The following is a 14,862-nucleotide window of genomic DNA, read 5'->3' as shown; positions in this document are numbered from 1 at the left end:
AGGTACTGATCCTTTCACACCTCCCTCCGCTTGGCACAGATGGACCATGCAGGGACGGAGGAAAAGAGCACTTGTGCCAGGAGAAAGCAAATTTCATGGCACAAGGTGGGTGAAAGGTCTGAAGGGTCAAGTGTGCGGGCAGTGGGAGTTTAATGGCAGTGTAAATCTGCTATTGAATGCCACACTCCCAGAATCGATGCACCGATCCAAAGGTTTGTTAAAAGGTACATTGCAGTACAATGGGTACATGCAAAAGGTGGAGTGTGTGATTCAGGGGTACCTTGTCTTGGTTATGCAGAGTGAGATGGTTCCAGATTGGAGAGGAACGAGCAGGAGGCGTCAATTCTCTTACCAGAGAGACGCAGGGGACAACATCACACTCTGGAGCTACCAACAGAGAGTGCCTCTGAAACAACTATACACACGTAAAGGCTGGAAAGCCAAGGGTGGGTGGTTCTCGAAACAAGAAGTAACAATCGAGATCAAGCCACATTTCCAGGTGACAAAGAGGGTGGGGAGAGCGGTCCCGGGGGAGGGAAAGCCCACACAGGGAACCCCATTCACACCACACGGGTCACAACAGGGGACGATATTACACAGTCCATATGCAACAGCTTATCCTCATGATAGTTGGGTAAGTGAAGAGGTACTCTTAATCGAAAGATTGCAGAGAGTACAGTCTTCCCGACCTCAGGTACATATTGTGCCTCAGGACATAAGGGGGGAAGAGGTCCAATCAGGACAGCTGGGGACATATTTTGTCAGCGAGAGATTGGACAAGGGGAGGTATATTAATTTTTCTGGAGAAGGATCTTTTGCATGGCAGCTTCGAGATGTTTGGGTGAACAAATGGAAACGGTGCAACATTCCTTTAGACACCGCTACTTCCTTAGTTCCCACCTCAACCCGTGTCTTACACCAGGACCTGAGAGGTCAACCTTTTTTGGTGCTAGACGGGGAGGTGAAGCAAGTAGAGTTGTCCTCATGCGGGCATTTCTTGCAGAAGTATCTGCGTTGGCCGGGGCAAGCCAAATTTAGTGAAGAAGCCTGCAGGCTCAATAACGCAGAATGCGAGGCTACCATTCAAAAGATCCCCCCTGAAGCCCAACCGATAGTTCCGGTGGCTGAAGGAAAGGTTTGTTTTTTTAACATAAGGTCTAATGATACATTCAAGGTATATTCTCATAATTGTTCCGATAAGGGGGAGTTTCCAAGGGGAACATATTGTGTGAGTGGAGATCCCATATGGATCCTGTCATCCAGGTTTGATGACGTTGTTTCTCAAATTGTTAAGAGAACTCTAAAGGTCAAAGTTTCACGGGTAGTTCCCGTCCTGAAAGAGAACCCGACATGGGACAAAGGGGAACAGGGTTTGATCCAAGACGACCACATTTTGTTACAAAGGTTAAACAAACAGTACACTAAGTTAGAGGTAAGATTTCACCATGATACAGGTGATCTTAACGAGGTAGAACACAAAAATGAGCAGGTGAGTTCCAGTCTGCCCTGGTGGACAAAGGTTCCGGTGATGTTCCAGGGACACTCGGACGGGGCATCTGCAGTTCCAAAGTTCTTTCTACACCCACTGGTCGTCTGGATGGGGATGACAACTTTAGGCATCATTGTCCAGGTGAGGTTGCGGGTTAAAATTACGTAAAATAAATTAACCTGGTCCAGAGATTGGTGCCTCATAAACAATCTCCGGAACCAATAGTTTAAATTAAGGGATAAACAGGGTTACGGGTATAGGTTTAGTAGTACCTAGGAGCTGATTGTATAAAGGCGCTCTTTTAGAAGGCACCTGGCACTGCTCCGTTTTGTAACAAACAAACGAGTTTCACTTTTCTGTGGTCATGCAAGTTTGTGAGTGATACGCAAGTGACGCAAATGCTGAGCATGTGGTATTGAGGGACTTAGAAGTAGGGCTTCCCCAGAGAGCCTGGTTACAGGAAGACCAAGAGGTCTTGCTCTCTCTCTTCCAGGGGTAACCACCGAGAGCAGAGAAGTTGTGTGAGCACGAACATCGAAAAGTGAAACATACAAGAAAGAAACCAGGTACTGGGAGGTTCAGACGCTGGGATCTGCGGGTCAAGCCGTTTTAGGGGGGATTGTTATAATTTAAGTAGGCCTCAGTTATTTGGACTGAGTTAGTCAAAAAGGCTTGATGAGCAGACCTGCCCTTTAAGGGGATTTTCTCTGAAGAGAGAAAATCTGCAGTTCTGTCAGCAGAACTAGAACATACCAAGAAGCTGTTCTGAACAAGGCCGCAGGTCTCCCTGACCTGGGCCTGGAACAATAAACATCAGTCATGTTTTGTAAATATTCACATTCCTGCATGTATGTCAAATGTCTCATCGATTATTAATCGAGTAGGCGGGTATGATGACACCATGAGTGGGTCCACCAATAGACTGATATAGGGGGTGGCGAAGATGATGTCATATTTAACTCTTTCCTAGCCGGTATTAAATCTGGAGCGAGCGATGGAGAACTCACTTCTGCTTCTTCCTTCTGCACTAGCTCGCAAGGCCGACTTGGACCTCTAAGCATGTTATTCTTTTATGTAAGCTGATATAATGTATGCTATGTACATAGGTAGTTTAGTGTAACGTAGGTAGGAAGAAGGTACCTGATAGACTTCGGTAGGGAGTCTAATCACGAGCAACATGAAGATTTGCATAGCTAGGATATGATGACTGTATCTATCTGTCTTTCTGTGATTTGAATAAATAACGGAAACATTGGAGAAGCCTGAGAAAGTCTATTTCCTGTTTGCTGTGTGGAGAGTCAAGTGATCTCACAGTCTGTGAGACGATGGTGTCGAAGCAAGGTGATAAGAACAGTTTATAACACCTTCTACTGCCCATGCAGGGATCATACTCTTGCATGTCCAGTGTGGGAAAGCTTGTATCCAGGCGGAAGCAGGGCCACAAGTAAAAGTAGGTTCCAGGCAGCAGATGGGTGCTAAGAAGGATCTGGGAGGCCTCAAGTCAGACCCGAAGCTGGGCTCTGCTATAGAATCAATGCTATAGTGTGCAGGGCATGTAAGGGTAATTCAGGGTCCCAGCGGTATCCAGTTCCTTAAATTACTTCTCCCTCTGAATTGCTATGACTGGGAGGGGGAATAGTATTTTACACCATCGGGTATTTGAGCGGCAGCAGGGAGAGCCATCAATCAGCTCACCCTGCGCCCAACTTAGCGGTGGCATTACAATACGTACGCGGCCTCTGGACCAGCCAGAAACTTTCCACTACAGAGGTAATTATTCAAATGTTAACCCTATCTTCCTCATAGGTTTGCTCCAACCTTTTTTCTTAAAGCGGAATGTAACCCTGCATTTCAACTTTGCTCTAAAACATTATTTACAGCATATTATATGCAAAAAGCATTTTTTTTACTAGACCAGCATTGGAAGGGTTAAACACAGAGGTTTAAAGTTCCGTGGAGAGATATGCAGAAGTTCAGATTGTTACATTCTATTTAGTTATATGTATCTATTGAGAAATGTTACACACTCTCTAGCTGTCCTCCAACTCCTTCTCAGTCAGAGAGATGAGTCACATTCAACACTTAGATACATTTATGTAAACAAAATGTATCTATGTCAGCTTCGGATGCGTCTGCAGAAATCTCCAGGAACTTTAAAGCCCTGTGTAACCCTTCCAATGCTGGTCTAGTAAAAAAAAAAATGCTGGTTGCATTTAATATACTGTAAATAATGTTTTAGAGCAAAGTTGAAATGCAGGGTTATATTCCGTTTTAAGTCTAGTCCTAACTTCCTCCCACAGCATTAACCTTTTCCTGATGCCCAGCCCTAACCCCGCCAATGACAACCCCTTTCTGATGCCTAATCTTAACATTTTACCTGTAACCAATAAAATTGGCTTCCTTTCTTATTCTCTATCCCAGTTAAATGTCACCTAATCATGACTGATAATCCTAAACGATACCCACTCTTGAGTTCATCACCAATGTCAAATACAAGCAAATTGGACTTCTGTCTTGACAGCTGGCTTTTTGGCTCTATTTAATCCCCACCAGCACCCTTACAATCTCCTTGCTGCCAAAAACCCACTAGTCTTTCAAAGGTGTCCAAAGCCACCATGCTGCAATGACATGGCTTGAACTTGAAGTCCTATACAAAATTCTCTATAACATATTCTATAACATAATATTCTCTGTAACACAAAAATAAGCATTATTGCCTAGATGTACTGGTGGACAGGTCACTTGGGAAGAGGTTGGTACCTTCAGTAATGAAGCACTGTCTCTCTTATCTCATCTGTTTTGTGTTTCTAGACACTTTTACGATCTCTTTATTGTGCAATGAACACTATGAGGACCTCCTTATTAGCGGACATAAGGCCCGATCCAATTAACTTTCTCTCCTAGGTGAATTGTCACATCTTATCAATAAATTCCACTTTAAAGTGAAACTGAAACGAAACAAGTCTCAGGATCCATATTCACTTGGGGCTTCATACAGCCCGCTTGAGGCCGCCAGGTCCCTTACCATCTCCCTGGAATGCTCCTCTACCCCGCTGTCCAGCAGTGGACATGGAGCGGATCTGGGGGGGGGGGGGGAGGCGATAAGGGATTCAAGCTGCATTAAGGGGGCTGTGTGAAGCCCCAGGTGAGTATGGAACCTGAGACTTATTTCATTTATTTATATGGTATACCAAGCTGATTATTACCACCCCATCTAAATCAACATTAACGCTATCGGATCGCTACTTGACTTTCAGCACCCCTATTATTGTGACTGCGATTGGACTGGTCAGGTTTATTACTATTTACGTTTGTTCAAGTATGATTGATCACTAATCCAACCAATTAGATTGCCATTTATCTACCGTACCTAGGGTATCACAGATACCTTTACTATAAAAGAGAGGCTACGAGTCTTGATGTTTACCTCCCATGATGGCACAGTTGAAAAAGCTGCACATTTTTCCTGTGGTCTTCAGAATGTGTCCTGATGTATCTTTCGTCATGTATACAAACTTCTCCGTTGGAGGGATTAGAACTTCGTCTTCCCATGGGAAAATCGAGAAGTCCCCAATTCCAGCCCCAAAGCAGGTGGTGATCTCGAAGAAAGTCTCTGTGCCAAAAAGTTGGGCAGAAGTTTTGTTCAGAGAAGTGGAAGTGAATCTTCCGAACTTAAAGATTGGAGGAACCTTGAATGAGTCGAAGCTCCCTCTGAAGGTTGTGTAGTTGCTTTCACAGTTGGGTTTCAGAATCTGGAGAGCTCTGGTGAGGTAGAAGTGAAGAGCCTTGAAGTGAAACTTTTCCATATAGTCTTTGCGAGAGGCCCCGGCGATGGTAAGATTGCCATTTAATTGTGTGTGGATGGGGTTCCCTTCAGGCAAATTATTGGTGAAAACCAGCAAGGCAATACCATGCTCATCTTCAAATGTATCTGGAAGGTCGAGCCTGGAGACAATGTTGTGCCAAATCTTTGTTGCCATCTTCCAAGCTTCATTAAATTGTTGATTTTTATTTTTCTCATGGCGCAGGAGGCGGGGCATGGTATCTTCAGAGAGTATATCTGCACATCCAATGTACTGATCATCAAAGATCTCCGGGTTATATTTCAGCTTATAGGTGCTACAGCTCACCTGTAATAACAGAAAGGCAAAGTATGGCAGCACTGCTATAATAAAAGTATCAAACGGAAAAGATAAAACAAATCTAAACTCAAGGTATTGATGGATTTTACTCAATGGATAAAGAAATGTATAAAGTGAAGTTCAGTCTTTCAATACTCTACTCCACCATACCATGTCTTCTGTAAGGTCCCTTTCACACCTCATATGGTCGCACCGCACGTTACCACTATCATGTGACCACACAGAGAGGCATACTTTATAATGAAAGTGTGCATCGCTTCCATGCTAACTGTTTGCGATGCACTGCAGCTTTTGCATTGCCATGATGGGACCCGCCATGCCATGTATGCACAGAGGGAGATACCGTTTGCTTGGCAGTTGGCAGTAGCCTTTATCTCCCACAGTGCAATGAGTTTCACAGACAGGAAATGGTCATAATTTCTATTCTATGGAAACAGCGCTCAACAACCCACATATTAATACACAAGATTCCACATTTAAAAAAGTCCACAACACCCTCAATAGGTGTGATCCACAGGTATCTAGTTAATAGTCCAACCAATAATTCTTCATATACAGTTCATAGCAGTAATGATATATTCTCACCGGAACAATAGGCCAACCACTAACGATTAGCAATCACGTTTTTGGACCATGCCAGCACACAAACTCCTCCACTGATATAGGACTCCTCAGATGTGTGTATACATGTCATATGAAAGAGAGACACAGCAATAGTGTGATACCATTTACAGAGCATACACTATCCAGCACCACCAGTGCTCCCACTCCACTCACGGGTCACCCTAAAGTGCCTCCACCAGCTATGCACTCAAGCCTCTCACCAGATAATATGGCCGACCCTTCACAGACTAGCAGCTCTAGCTTGTTGTGATGACTTTCTCTTGTGTCAGCAAAGAAATGATCTAGGGCTCAAACAGGTGTACCATAGCGTAATTCCATTTAATAATCCAATTCCATTTAAACATCCAATTAGTGCGATTGAAAAATAGCGATCCGACCAGACAGAGATTTATTAATATTTAGAATATCTATTGAGGAGCGCACTGATCAAATATAGAATTTTTAGGAAATGGTCATAGCCATGGCAATGACATCACACTGTGGGAGCGGAAGACGGAAGGCAGGAGGCTGAAGACGGAAGGCGGAAGACAGAAGGCAGAAGGCGGAAGACGACAGACGGAAGACGGCAGACAGAAGTCTGAAGACGGAAGGCGGAAGACAGAAGGCAGAAGGCGGAAGACGGAAGACGACAGACAGAAGACGGCAGACAGAAGGCTGAAGACGGCAGACGGAAGACAGAAGGCGGAAGACGGCAGATGGAAGACAGAAGGCGGAAGACGAAAGACAGAAGGCGGGGTTTCACCTCAATATCAGCCACACAGATGTCCCTGATGCACCACTAGAGAAATGGTGAAGATTTCTCACCGGGAAAGGAGGTATCAGCTACTGATTGGGATGAAGTTCAATGCTTGGTAAAAGTTCCACTCTAAGGCAGGGTTCACATCACACTAATCATTGTGAAAAACAGCCGTCACCATCTTTGATTTAGGGAATGAGCATGTCACCGCCACTTTAGCTACCGGTGGTTACTTAGCCTTACCATAGAGTTTAGCCAAATGGTAAGTATTTAATGTAAATATGGGGTCTATCCCACAGGGGAATCATCGTCCCAATGGGAGGGGAATATCGCTAACATCTGTCGGCCTAGTTGGGTATCCTGAGGTCAATAACTGGAGCCTCCTTACTTCAGAGGACTTCCAGATTCCACTACAATCGTCCCGCAAACTTCTTCTCATTTCTTCTAACCTTCTTCTAATAAAGTTGCTTTAAAAAAGTGGTGGGGAGTACGTTTGGTGTAGTACATCCCATTGTAAGGCACCTCTCAATAAGGAAATAACAGCGGGCCTGGAAGATAAGAGGTTAAAGAAAACCTGTAGTGAGAGGGATAGGGAGGCTGCCATTTTTATTGCCTTTTAACCACCCTGGCGTTCTATTAAGATCGCCAGGGCGGCTGCGGGAGGGTTTTTTTTAAATAAAAAAAAAACTATTTCATGCAGCCAACTGAAAGTTGGCTGCATGAAAGCCCACTAGAGGGCGCTCCGGAGGCAATGAGCGGCCTTCCGTGTTTTGCTTACTTCGTCGCCATGATGACGAGCGGAGTGACGTCATGGACGTCAGCCGACGTCCTGACGTCAGCCGCCTCCGATCCAGCCCTTAGCGCTGGCCGGAACTATTTGTTCCGGCTGCGCAGGGCTCAGGCGGCTGGGGGGACCCTCTTTCGCCGCTGCTAGCGGCGGATCACCGCAGAGCGGCGGCGATCAGGCAGCACACGCGGCTGGCAAAGTGCCGGCTGCGTGTGCTGCTTTTTATTTCAACAAAATCGGCCCAGCAGGGCCTGAGCGGCAGCCATCGGCGGTGATGGACGAGCTGAGCTCGTCCATACCGCTAAGATGGTTAAACAATGCACATTGACTGGCTATGCTGCTGATCCTCTGCCTCTAATACTTCTAGCCATAGACCCTGAACAAGCATGCAGATCAGATGTTTCTGACTGAAGTCTGACTAGATTAGATTAGCTGCATGCTTGTTTCAGGTGTGTGATTCATGATTCATACTCTACTGCAGCCAAAGAAATCAGCAGGATAACGAGGCAACTGGTATTGTTTAACAGGAAATAAATATGGCAGCATCCATATCCTTCTCAATTCAGGTTCTCTTTAACATCTTTTGGGTTGAGAAGAATATGGCGTATGCCGCAGTTTACTAGTTTCAGAGGCTCCCTATTCTGGAAGGCTTTTTTTCTGTTGGGACTTTTATTGACCCGAGGAAGCGGGCTCAGACCCATGGAACGCGTTGCCTGTGCAAAATAAAAACTATTTGTTTGTACAGAAGTTTTCATCACTGAGGCAAGCCACCTCAACTTTTTTCTATTTTATTCTGATTTTAAATGATTTTATAAATACACCAGGGCGCCCCTTTCCCCATATTGTGTATCTTTGAAGTAGGAACCAGTGACTCTGCCATCATGGTTTATGGACCCCTTGCTAGGGCAGATTAAACACCACACCATATCCTCTAATGCAGGGATGTCAAACTCAAATAGACGGAGGGCCGAAATGAAAAACTTAGACCAGGTCGAGGGCCAACAGTCATATTTACAACCCCCCCATTTGGAATGATCGCACAGCACCTGACAATTTGTACCGCATGCTACATGCTAGGTGCAGTGGGACAAAAAAAAAAAAAAAGCAAATAGGTTAGCTAGGTAAGGGACCCCAGTATAGATTAGCTAGGTAGGTTTCTCCAATATAGATTAACTAGGTAGGTTTCTCCAATATAGATTATCTAGGTAGGTTTCTCCAATATAGATTATCTAAGTAGGTGCCTCAAATATAGATTAGATAGGTAGCTGTCCCCTGTATAGATTAGATAGGTAGCTGTCCCCAGTATAGATTAGATAGGTAGCTGTCCCCAGTATAGATTAGATAGGTAGCTGTCCCCAGTATAGATTAAATAGGTAGCTGTCACCAGTATAGATTAAATAGGTAGCTGTCCACTGTATAGATTAGATAGGTAGCTGTCCCCCAGTATAGATAAGATAGGTAGCTGTCCCCTGTATAGGTTAGATAATTAACTGTCCCCAGTATAGATTAGATAGGCAGCTGTCCCCCAGTATAGATAAGATAGGTAGGTTTCCCCAGTATAGGTTAGATAGGTAGCTGTCCCCCAGTATAGATTAGATAGGCAGCTGTCCCCAGTATAGATTACATAGGTAGCTGTCCACTGTATAGATTAGACAGGTAGCTGTCCCCCAGTATAGATAAGATAGGTAGCTGTCCCCTGTATAGGTTAGATAATTAACTGTCCCCAGTATAGATTAGATAGGCAGCTGTCCCCCAGTATAGATAAGATAGGTAGGTTTCCCCAGTATAGGTTAGATAGGTAGCTGTCCCCCAGTATAGATTAGATAGGCAGCTGTCCCCTGTATAGATTAGATAGGCAGCTGTCCCCCAGTATAGATAAGATAGGTAGGTTTCCCCAGTATAGATTAGACAGGCAGCTGTCCCCGGTATAGATTAGATAGGTAGCTGTCCCCCCAGTATAGATTAGATAGGTACAGGGGCGTAGCAATAGGGGTTGCAGAGGTAGCGACCGCATCGGGGCCCTTGGGCCAGAGGGGCCCCGAAGGCCCACCCTCAACTACAGTATTAGCTTTCTATTGGTCCTGTGCTCATAATAATCACTTCTATAGATACTTTGAATAGTGGTAATCATTAACAAACTGTTCCTCATCCCCTTCTTGCACTTCTGACACTGTAGTTGTCATTGGCCAGTTTTGGTGAACGTATTAATTGTTATGTATAGAGTGCATGGGGGGCCCCATTCTAAAACTTGCATCGAGGCCCACATCTCCTTAGCTACGCCACTGGATAGGTAGCTGCCCCCCCAATATAGATTAGATAGGTAGCTGTCCCCCAGTATAGATTAGATGGGTAGCTATCCCCCTGTATAGATTAGATTAGGTAGGTTTCCCCAGTATAGATTAGATAGGTAGCTTCCCCCAGTATAGTTTAGATAGGCAGCTCCCCCAGTATAGATTAGATAGGTAGCTGTCCCCCTATATAGATTAGATAGGTAGCAGTCCCCCCAGTATAGATTAGATAGGTAGCTGTCCTCCAGTATAGATTAGATAGGTTGCTGTCCCCCAGTATAGATTAGATAGGTAGGTTCCTCCAGTATAGATTAGATAGGCAGCTCCCCCAGTATAGATTAGATGGGTAGCTGTCCCCCTGTATAGATTAGATAGGTAGCTGTCCCCCTGTATAGATTAGATGGGTAGCTGTCCCCCTATATAGATTAGATAGGTAGCTGTCCCCCTGTATAGATTAGATGGGTAGCTGTCCCCCTGTATAGATTAGATAGGTAGCTGTCCCCCTGTATAGATTAGATAGGTAGCAGTCCCCCCAGTATAGATTAGATAGGTAGCTGTCCCCCCAGTATAGATTAGATAGGTAGCTTCCCCCAGTATAGATTAGATAGGCAGCTCCCCCAGTATAGATTAGATGGGTAGCTGTCCCCAATATAGATTAGATAGGTAGCTGTCCCCAGTATAGATTAGATAGGTAGCTGTCCCCAGTATAGATTAGATAGGTAGCTTCCCCCTGTATAGATTAGATAGGTAGCTTCCCCCAGTATAGATTAGATAGGCAGCTCCCCCAGTATAGATTAGATAGGTAGCTGTCCCCCTATATAGATTAGATAGGTAGCAGTCCCCCCAGTATAGATTAGATAGGTAGCTGTCCCCCCAGTATAGATTAGATAGGTAGCTGTCCCCCTGTATAGATTAGATAGGTAGGTTCTTCCAGCAGGTAGCCAGCCTGCTGCCCCTTTCTCGCTGGCCACAGCTCCGTTACCTCCTGGAGTCGGCGGCCCGTCCTGCACAGAAGTCCGCTCCCCTGATCCTCTTTGCATGCCCGGCGCCATGGCATGCAGCAGTGATGTGAACACAGCAGAGCGGCTCCGACCTAGAAGGAGCGTATACAAGAAGTACTTCCTGTATACGCGACGTTACCGGGGGAGCCGCTCTGTTGTGTTCACATCACTGCTGCATGCCATGGCGCCGGGCATGCAAAGAGGATCAGGGGAGCGGACTTCTGTGCAGGACGGGCCGCCGACTCCAGGAGGTAACGGAGCGGCGGCCAGCGAGAAAGGGGCAGCAGGCTGGCCAGTGAGTAAAAACCCCTCCATTCGGGCGGAGCAAGGGAGTGATAGAGCGTAATCACGCTCTATCACTCATACAAGGAGGAAGGACTGGCAGTGCAAACGTACAGTGGGAGGGGGCAGAGCCGGGAACATGGCCGCGGGCCAAAATCAATGTTAATTAAGAAAGCACTTGCGGGCCAACTTTTCTGGCGCTGCGGGCCAAATTTGGCCCGCGGGCAAGAGTTTGACACAAGTGCTCTAATGTGTGGCTGGCTTGGACATGCAGAATATTTTCTTGTCCATGTAGCTTCTTATTAACCTCCTTGGCGGTATTGACGAGCTCAGCTCGTCCATTACCGCCGGAGAGCGTTGCTCAGGCCCCGGTGGGCCGATTTTCTCAAATTTTTTTAAAAACATGCAGCTAGCACTTTGCTAGCTGCGTGTTTAGGACGATTGCCACCGCTACCTGCCAATGCGCCTCTACCCGTCGCGTTACAGGGCCACCCCGAGACCCCGTGTGCAGCCTGGCCAATCAGTGCCAGGCAGAGCTGATGGGGGTATCGGGACTCCCGATGATGTCACGACGGGGGAAGCCCTTCAGGGAATCATGTAGCTAGCGCTATGATTAAAAAAAAAATTCAAAAAATATTGCTGTGCCGCCACCCTGGCGCATTTAATAGAATGCTAGGGTGGTTAAAACCTTTGTAGTAGATCTTGAGCTATGCTCTGGTTTAGGGTTTATTGGGGCTCCCTCTAGGGAACAATGACTGTAAAGTGAGTCTGTTGCTTTATGGCCCCTTTGCCAGGTAGAGATATACAACTCTTCCCTGTGTAGCAGAGGTCTGGCTGACATGAGCACTGTTTTTCTAAAAGCAGGCTAATGAATTTAGGATCATATTTTGTGCGCATTTTCATGAGCGAGACCGTGACAGAAGGGAATTCATTTTAGACACTGAGTTCCATGGTCAGGCCCGTGAGGACCTGTCTCTGCAGTTGTGTCCCGTGGGGCCGAGTCCTGACATATTTTGCTCACAAGGCCTACCCTCAGGCCCTTCAGCTGTAAGCCTTTAAAGATAAAGTCACCGATTGGCTGTTGGTGATCCAACATCGAAACTACAAATCAAAAGATATGTTTATTTTCTGAAGGCCCGCCCCTAGTAAATAAAAGGTCCTGACCATATTACTTTCAGCGGACGTGGAGGCCAAGGCATTTATGCCCAAATTCCACCTGTATTTATTTCAGAGGAAATCATCTTCGATTCATCTGACTCCTGGATTTTGTGCCCGGTTTGGTCTGAAGGACTTTGAACTGAGGCTCATTTAAGCATCACTAACCCTATAACATAGTCAGATCCAACACAAACATTTATATCATTAGAACCTCTAGTCTCATCCATCTGACAGTTAGTCATGTCTTTTTGCCACACTGGGGTTTTGCTGGGTTTTACCTGCAGAACGTTATATCCAATCAGCAGCCAGAATATTACAGCCAGCGAGGCAGAGGCATTCATCTCTGTACAAAAGAGAAACAACAACTGTGAGCTGCAGGACCTGATGAGCCATCCTCTACATTACCTAACAGTTATCCATCTACTGGTAACTTTTTTGTTCTGGTTGGTTGAGACTGCTGGTTAGGTGAGTTCCGTGTAACCGGGACTTCACTCTATCTATCTATCTATCTATCTATCTATCTATCTATCTATCTATCATCTATCTATCCATCCATCCATCCATCCATCTAGTGTTGAGCCGAAATTTTAAAAATTTCGCGTTACTATAATTACGCATGCGAAACTTGCTATTACGATGCGAAATTATGGTAGCGTAATTGCCATTAAAATCGTAATTGAAAATACCGTAAACGTAATTTTCAACGCGTAATTTCGCGTTTCGTTCATAACGTAATTTCGCGTTAAACCATAAAGTAATTTCGCGTTAAACCATCACGTAATTTCGCATTTCTTCATAATTTCACGAATTTCGTAATTACTTGTTAGCTATAAAAAGAAGGAAGCCTTTTCTCTGCCCACAGCACAAACAGAGCGGGTTAAGGTATGCTAAAGCACATTTGGACAAGCTTCATTTTGGAATAAGGTGCTGTGGACTGATGAAACTAAAATTGAGTTATTTGGGCATAACAAGGAGCGTTATTCGTGGGGGAAAAACAACTCAGCATTCCATAACGCGAAAACTACGCGAAAATTAACGCTTACAGTAATATGAACTATCGAGAAATTACGTTATGTAACTACGCTTACAAACGGTTGCATGCAAGGCAAACGTAATTTCGCGATACCCACTGTAATGCGAAAATTATGCGAAATTTACACTTACGCGGAATTTCGCGAAATCCTTCTTCATTACGATTATGTACTTACGGCCATAATCGTAATTACACTAATTACGCCAAATTTCGCGAAATTGTAATTAAGTCATTACGCTCATCTCTACATCCATCCATCCATCTATCCAACTATCTATCCAACTATCTATCTATCTATCTATCTATCTATCTATCTATCTATCTATCTATCTATCTACATAATACATAGGACACAATATATATAGACACAGTGACAGAGTTTTTAGCAGTGCAGGTTAAGTGAGTTCCAGGCATCTATCTATCTATCTATCTATCTATCTATCCATCCATCTACATAATACACAATACATATTACCATACGCATAGAAACAGTGACAAAGTTTTGAGTTGCGTTGACTCACCAGGAGAGGCTGCAGGGACCGTCACTTGCTGGAGTGGAGACTGGAGTGGGGACAGCTGAGGACGGAGGCTGGTTATATCCAGTGGAGGCTGCAAGGTTCGTGACTTGCTGGAGTGGAGGCTGGAGTGGGGACAGCTGAGGACGGAGGCTAGTTATATCCAGGGGAGGCTGCAGGCTCCGTGACTTGCTGGGGTGGAGGCTGGAGTGGGGACAGCTGAGAACGGAGGCTGGTTACATCCAGGGGAGGCTGCAGGGACCGTCACTTGCTGGAGTGGAGGCTGGAGTGGGGACAGCTGAGGGCGGAGGCTGGTTATATCCAGTGGAGGCTGCAGGGACCGTCACTTGCTGGGGTGGAGGACAGAATGGGGACAGCTGGGAACTGAGTCCTGGTGATGAGTGCTAGGCAGAGATGGTCTCCAGGGAGAGGGGAAAACAGCCGGTTATTTCCCTTTCTCTTGCTGTCATTGTTACATTTCTAGTAAAGTAACTCTGAGCTGTCACTTGTGTTTGTGTTACCTGGTGTATAAAAATGACAAACATTTGCCTACATAGAAGCAGCTAGTTCATGAAAGGCGATGCTGCGGGTAGAATGAAAAGGACCGCAATGATTAATAATAGGCCCTACATGGGACTGTGGTAACCTGAGGTAAGCAGTATCAATCCTGTTTGATTTTTCCCTCTGTGAGGTAGCCAGGAGTGTGATTGGCTGAGGGAATACTGCATAAGGGTGGTACTGAGAATGGGAATCTGATTGGTCGGCTATGGTGGCAGGTGAAGTTCTGCCAGGTGTTGCTGGGGCATA

General features: G+C 45.5%; 2 protein-coding genes across 2 annotated transcripts in view; both read right to left on the bottom strand.

The window, feature by feature from the left end:
• The window catches only part of LOC137544643 (ecto-ADP-ribosyltransferase 5-like), a 39,443-nt gene extending 26,998 nt beyond the window's left edge, over positions 1–12,445 (bottom strand). The window contains exons 1-2 of the mRNA XM_068265739.1: positions 12,380–12,445; positions 4,917–5,619 (exon numbers count right to left, since the gene is read on the bottom strand). Of these exons, the coding sequence (XP_068121840.1) occupies positions 4,917–5,619; positions 12,380–12,445 (769 nt within the window). The remainder of the gene's footprint in view (positions 1–4,916; positions 5,620–12,379) is intronic.
• A 208-nt stretch (positions 12,446–12,653) lies between these two features.
• Positions 12,654–14,862, bottom strand: part of LOC137544642 (ecto-ADP-ribosyltransferase 5-like) — a 33,073-nt gene continuing 30,864 nt past the window's right edge. The window contains exon 6 of the mRNA XM_068265738.1: positions 12,654–12,850. Coding sequence (XP_068121839.1) covers positions 12,654–12,850 — 197 coding nt within the window. The remainder of the gene's footprint in view (positions 12,851–14,862) is intronic.

This window comes from Hyperolius riggenbachi, chromosome 2, assembly GCF_040937935.1.
Source record: "Hyperolius riggenbachi isolate aHypRig1 chromosome 2, aHypRig1.pri, whole genome shotgun sequence".
Classification (NCBI taxonomy): domain Eukaryota; kingdom Metazoa; phylum Chordata; class Amphibia; order Anura; family Hyperoliidae; genus Hyperolius; species Hyperolius riggenbachi.
The sequence above is the reverse complement of the archived record's forward strand: the minus strand, read 5'-3'. Positions and strand labels throughout refer to the sequence as shown.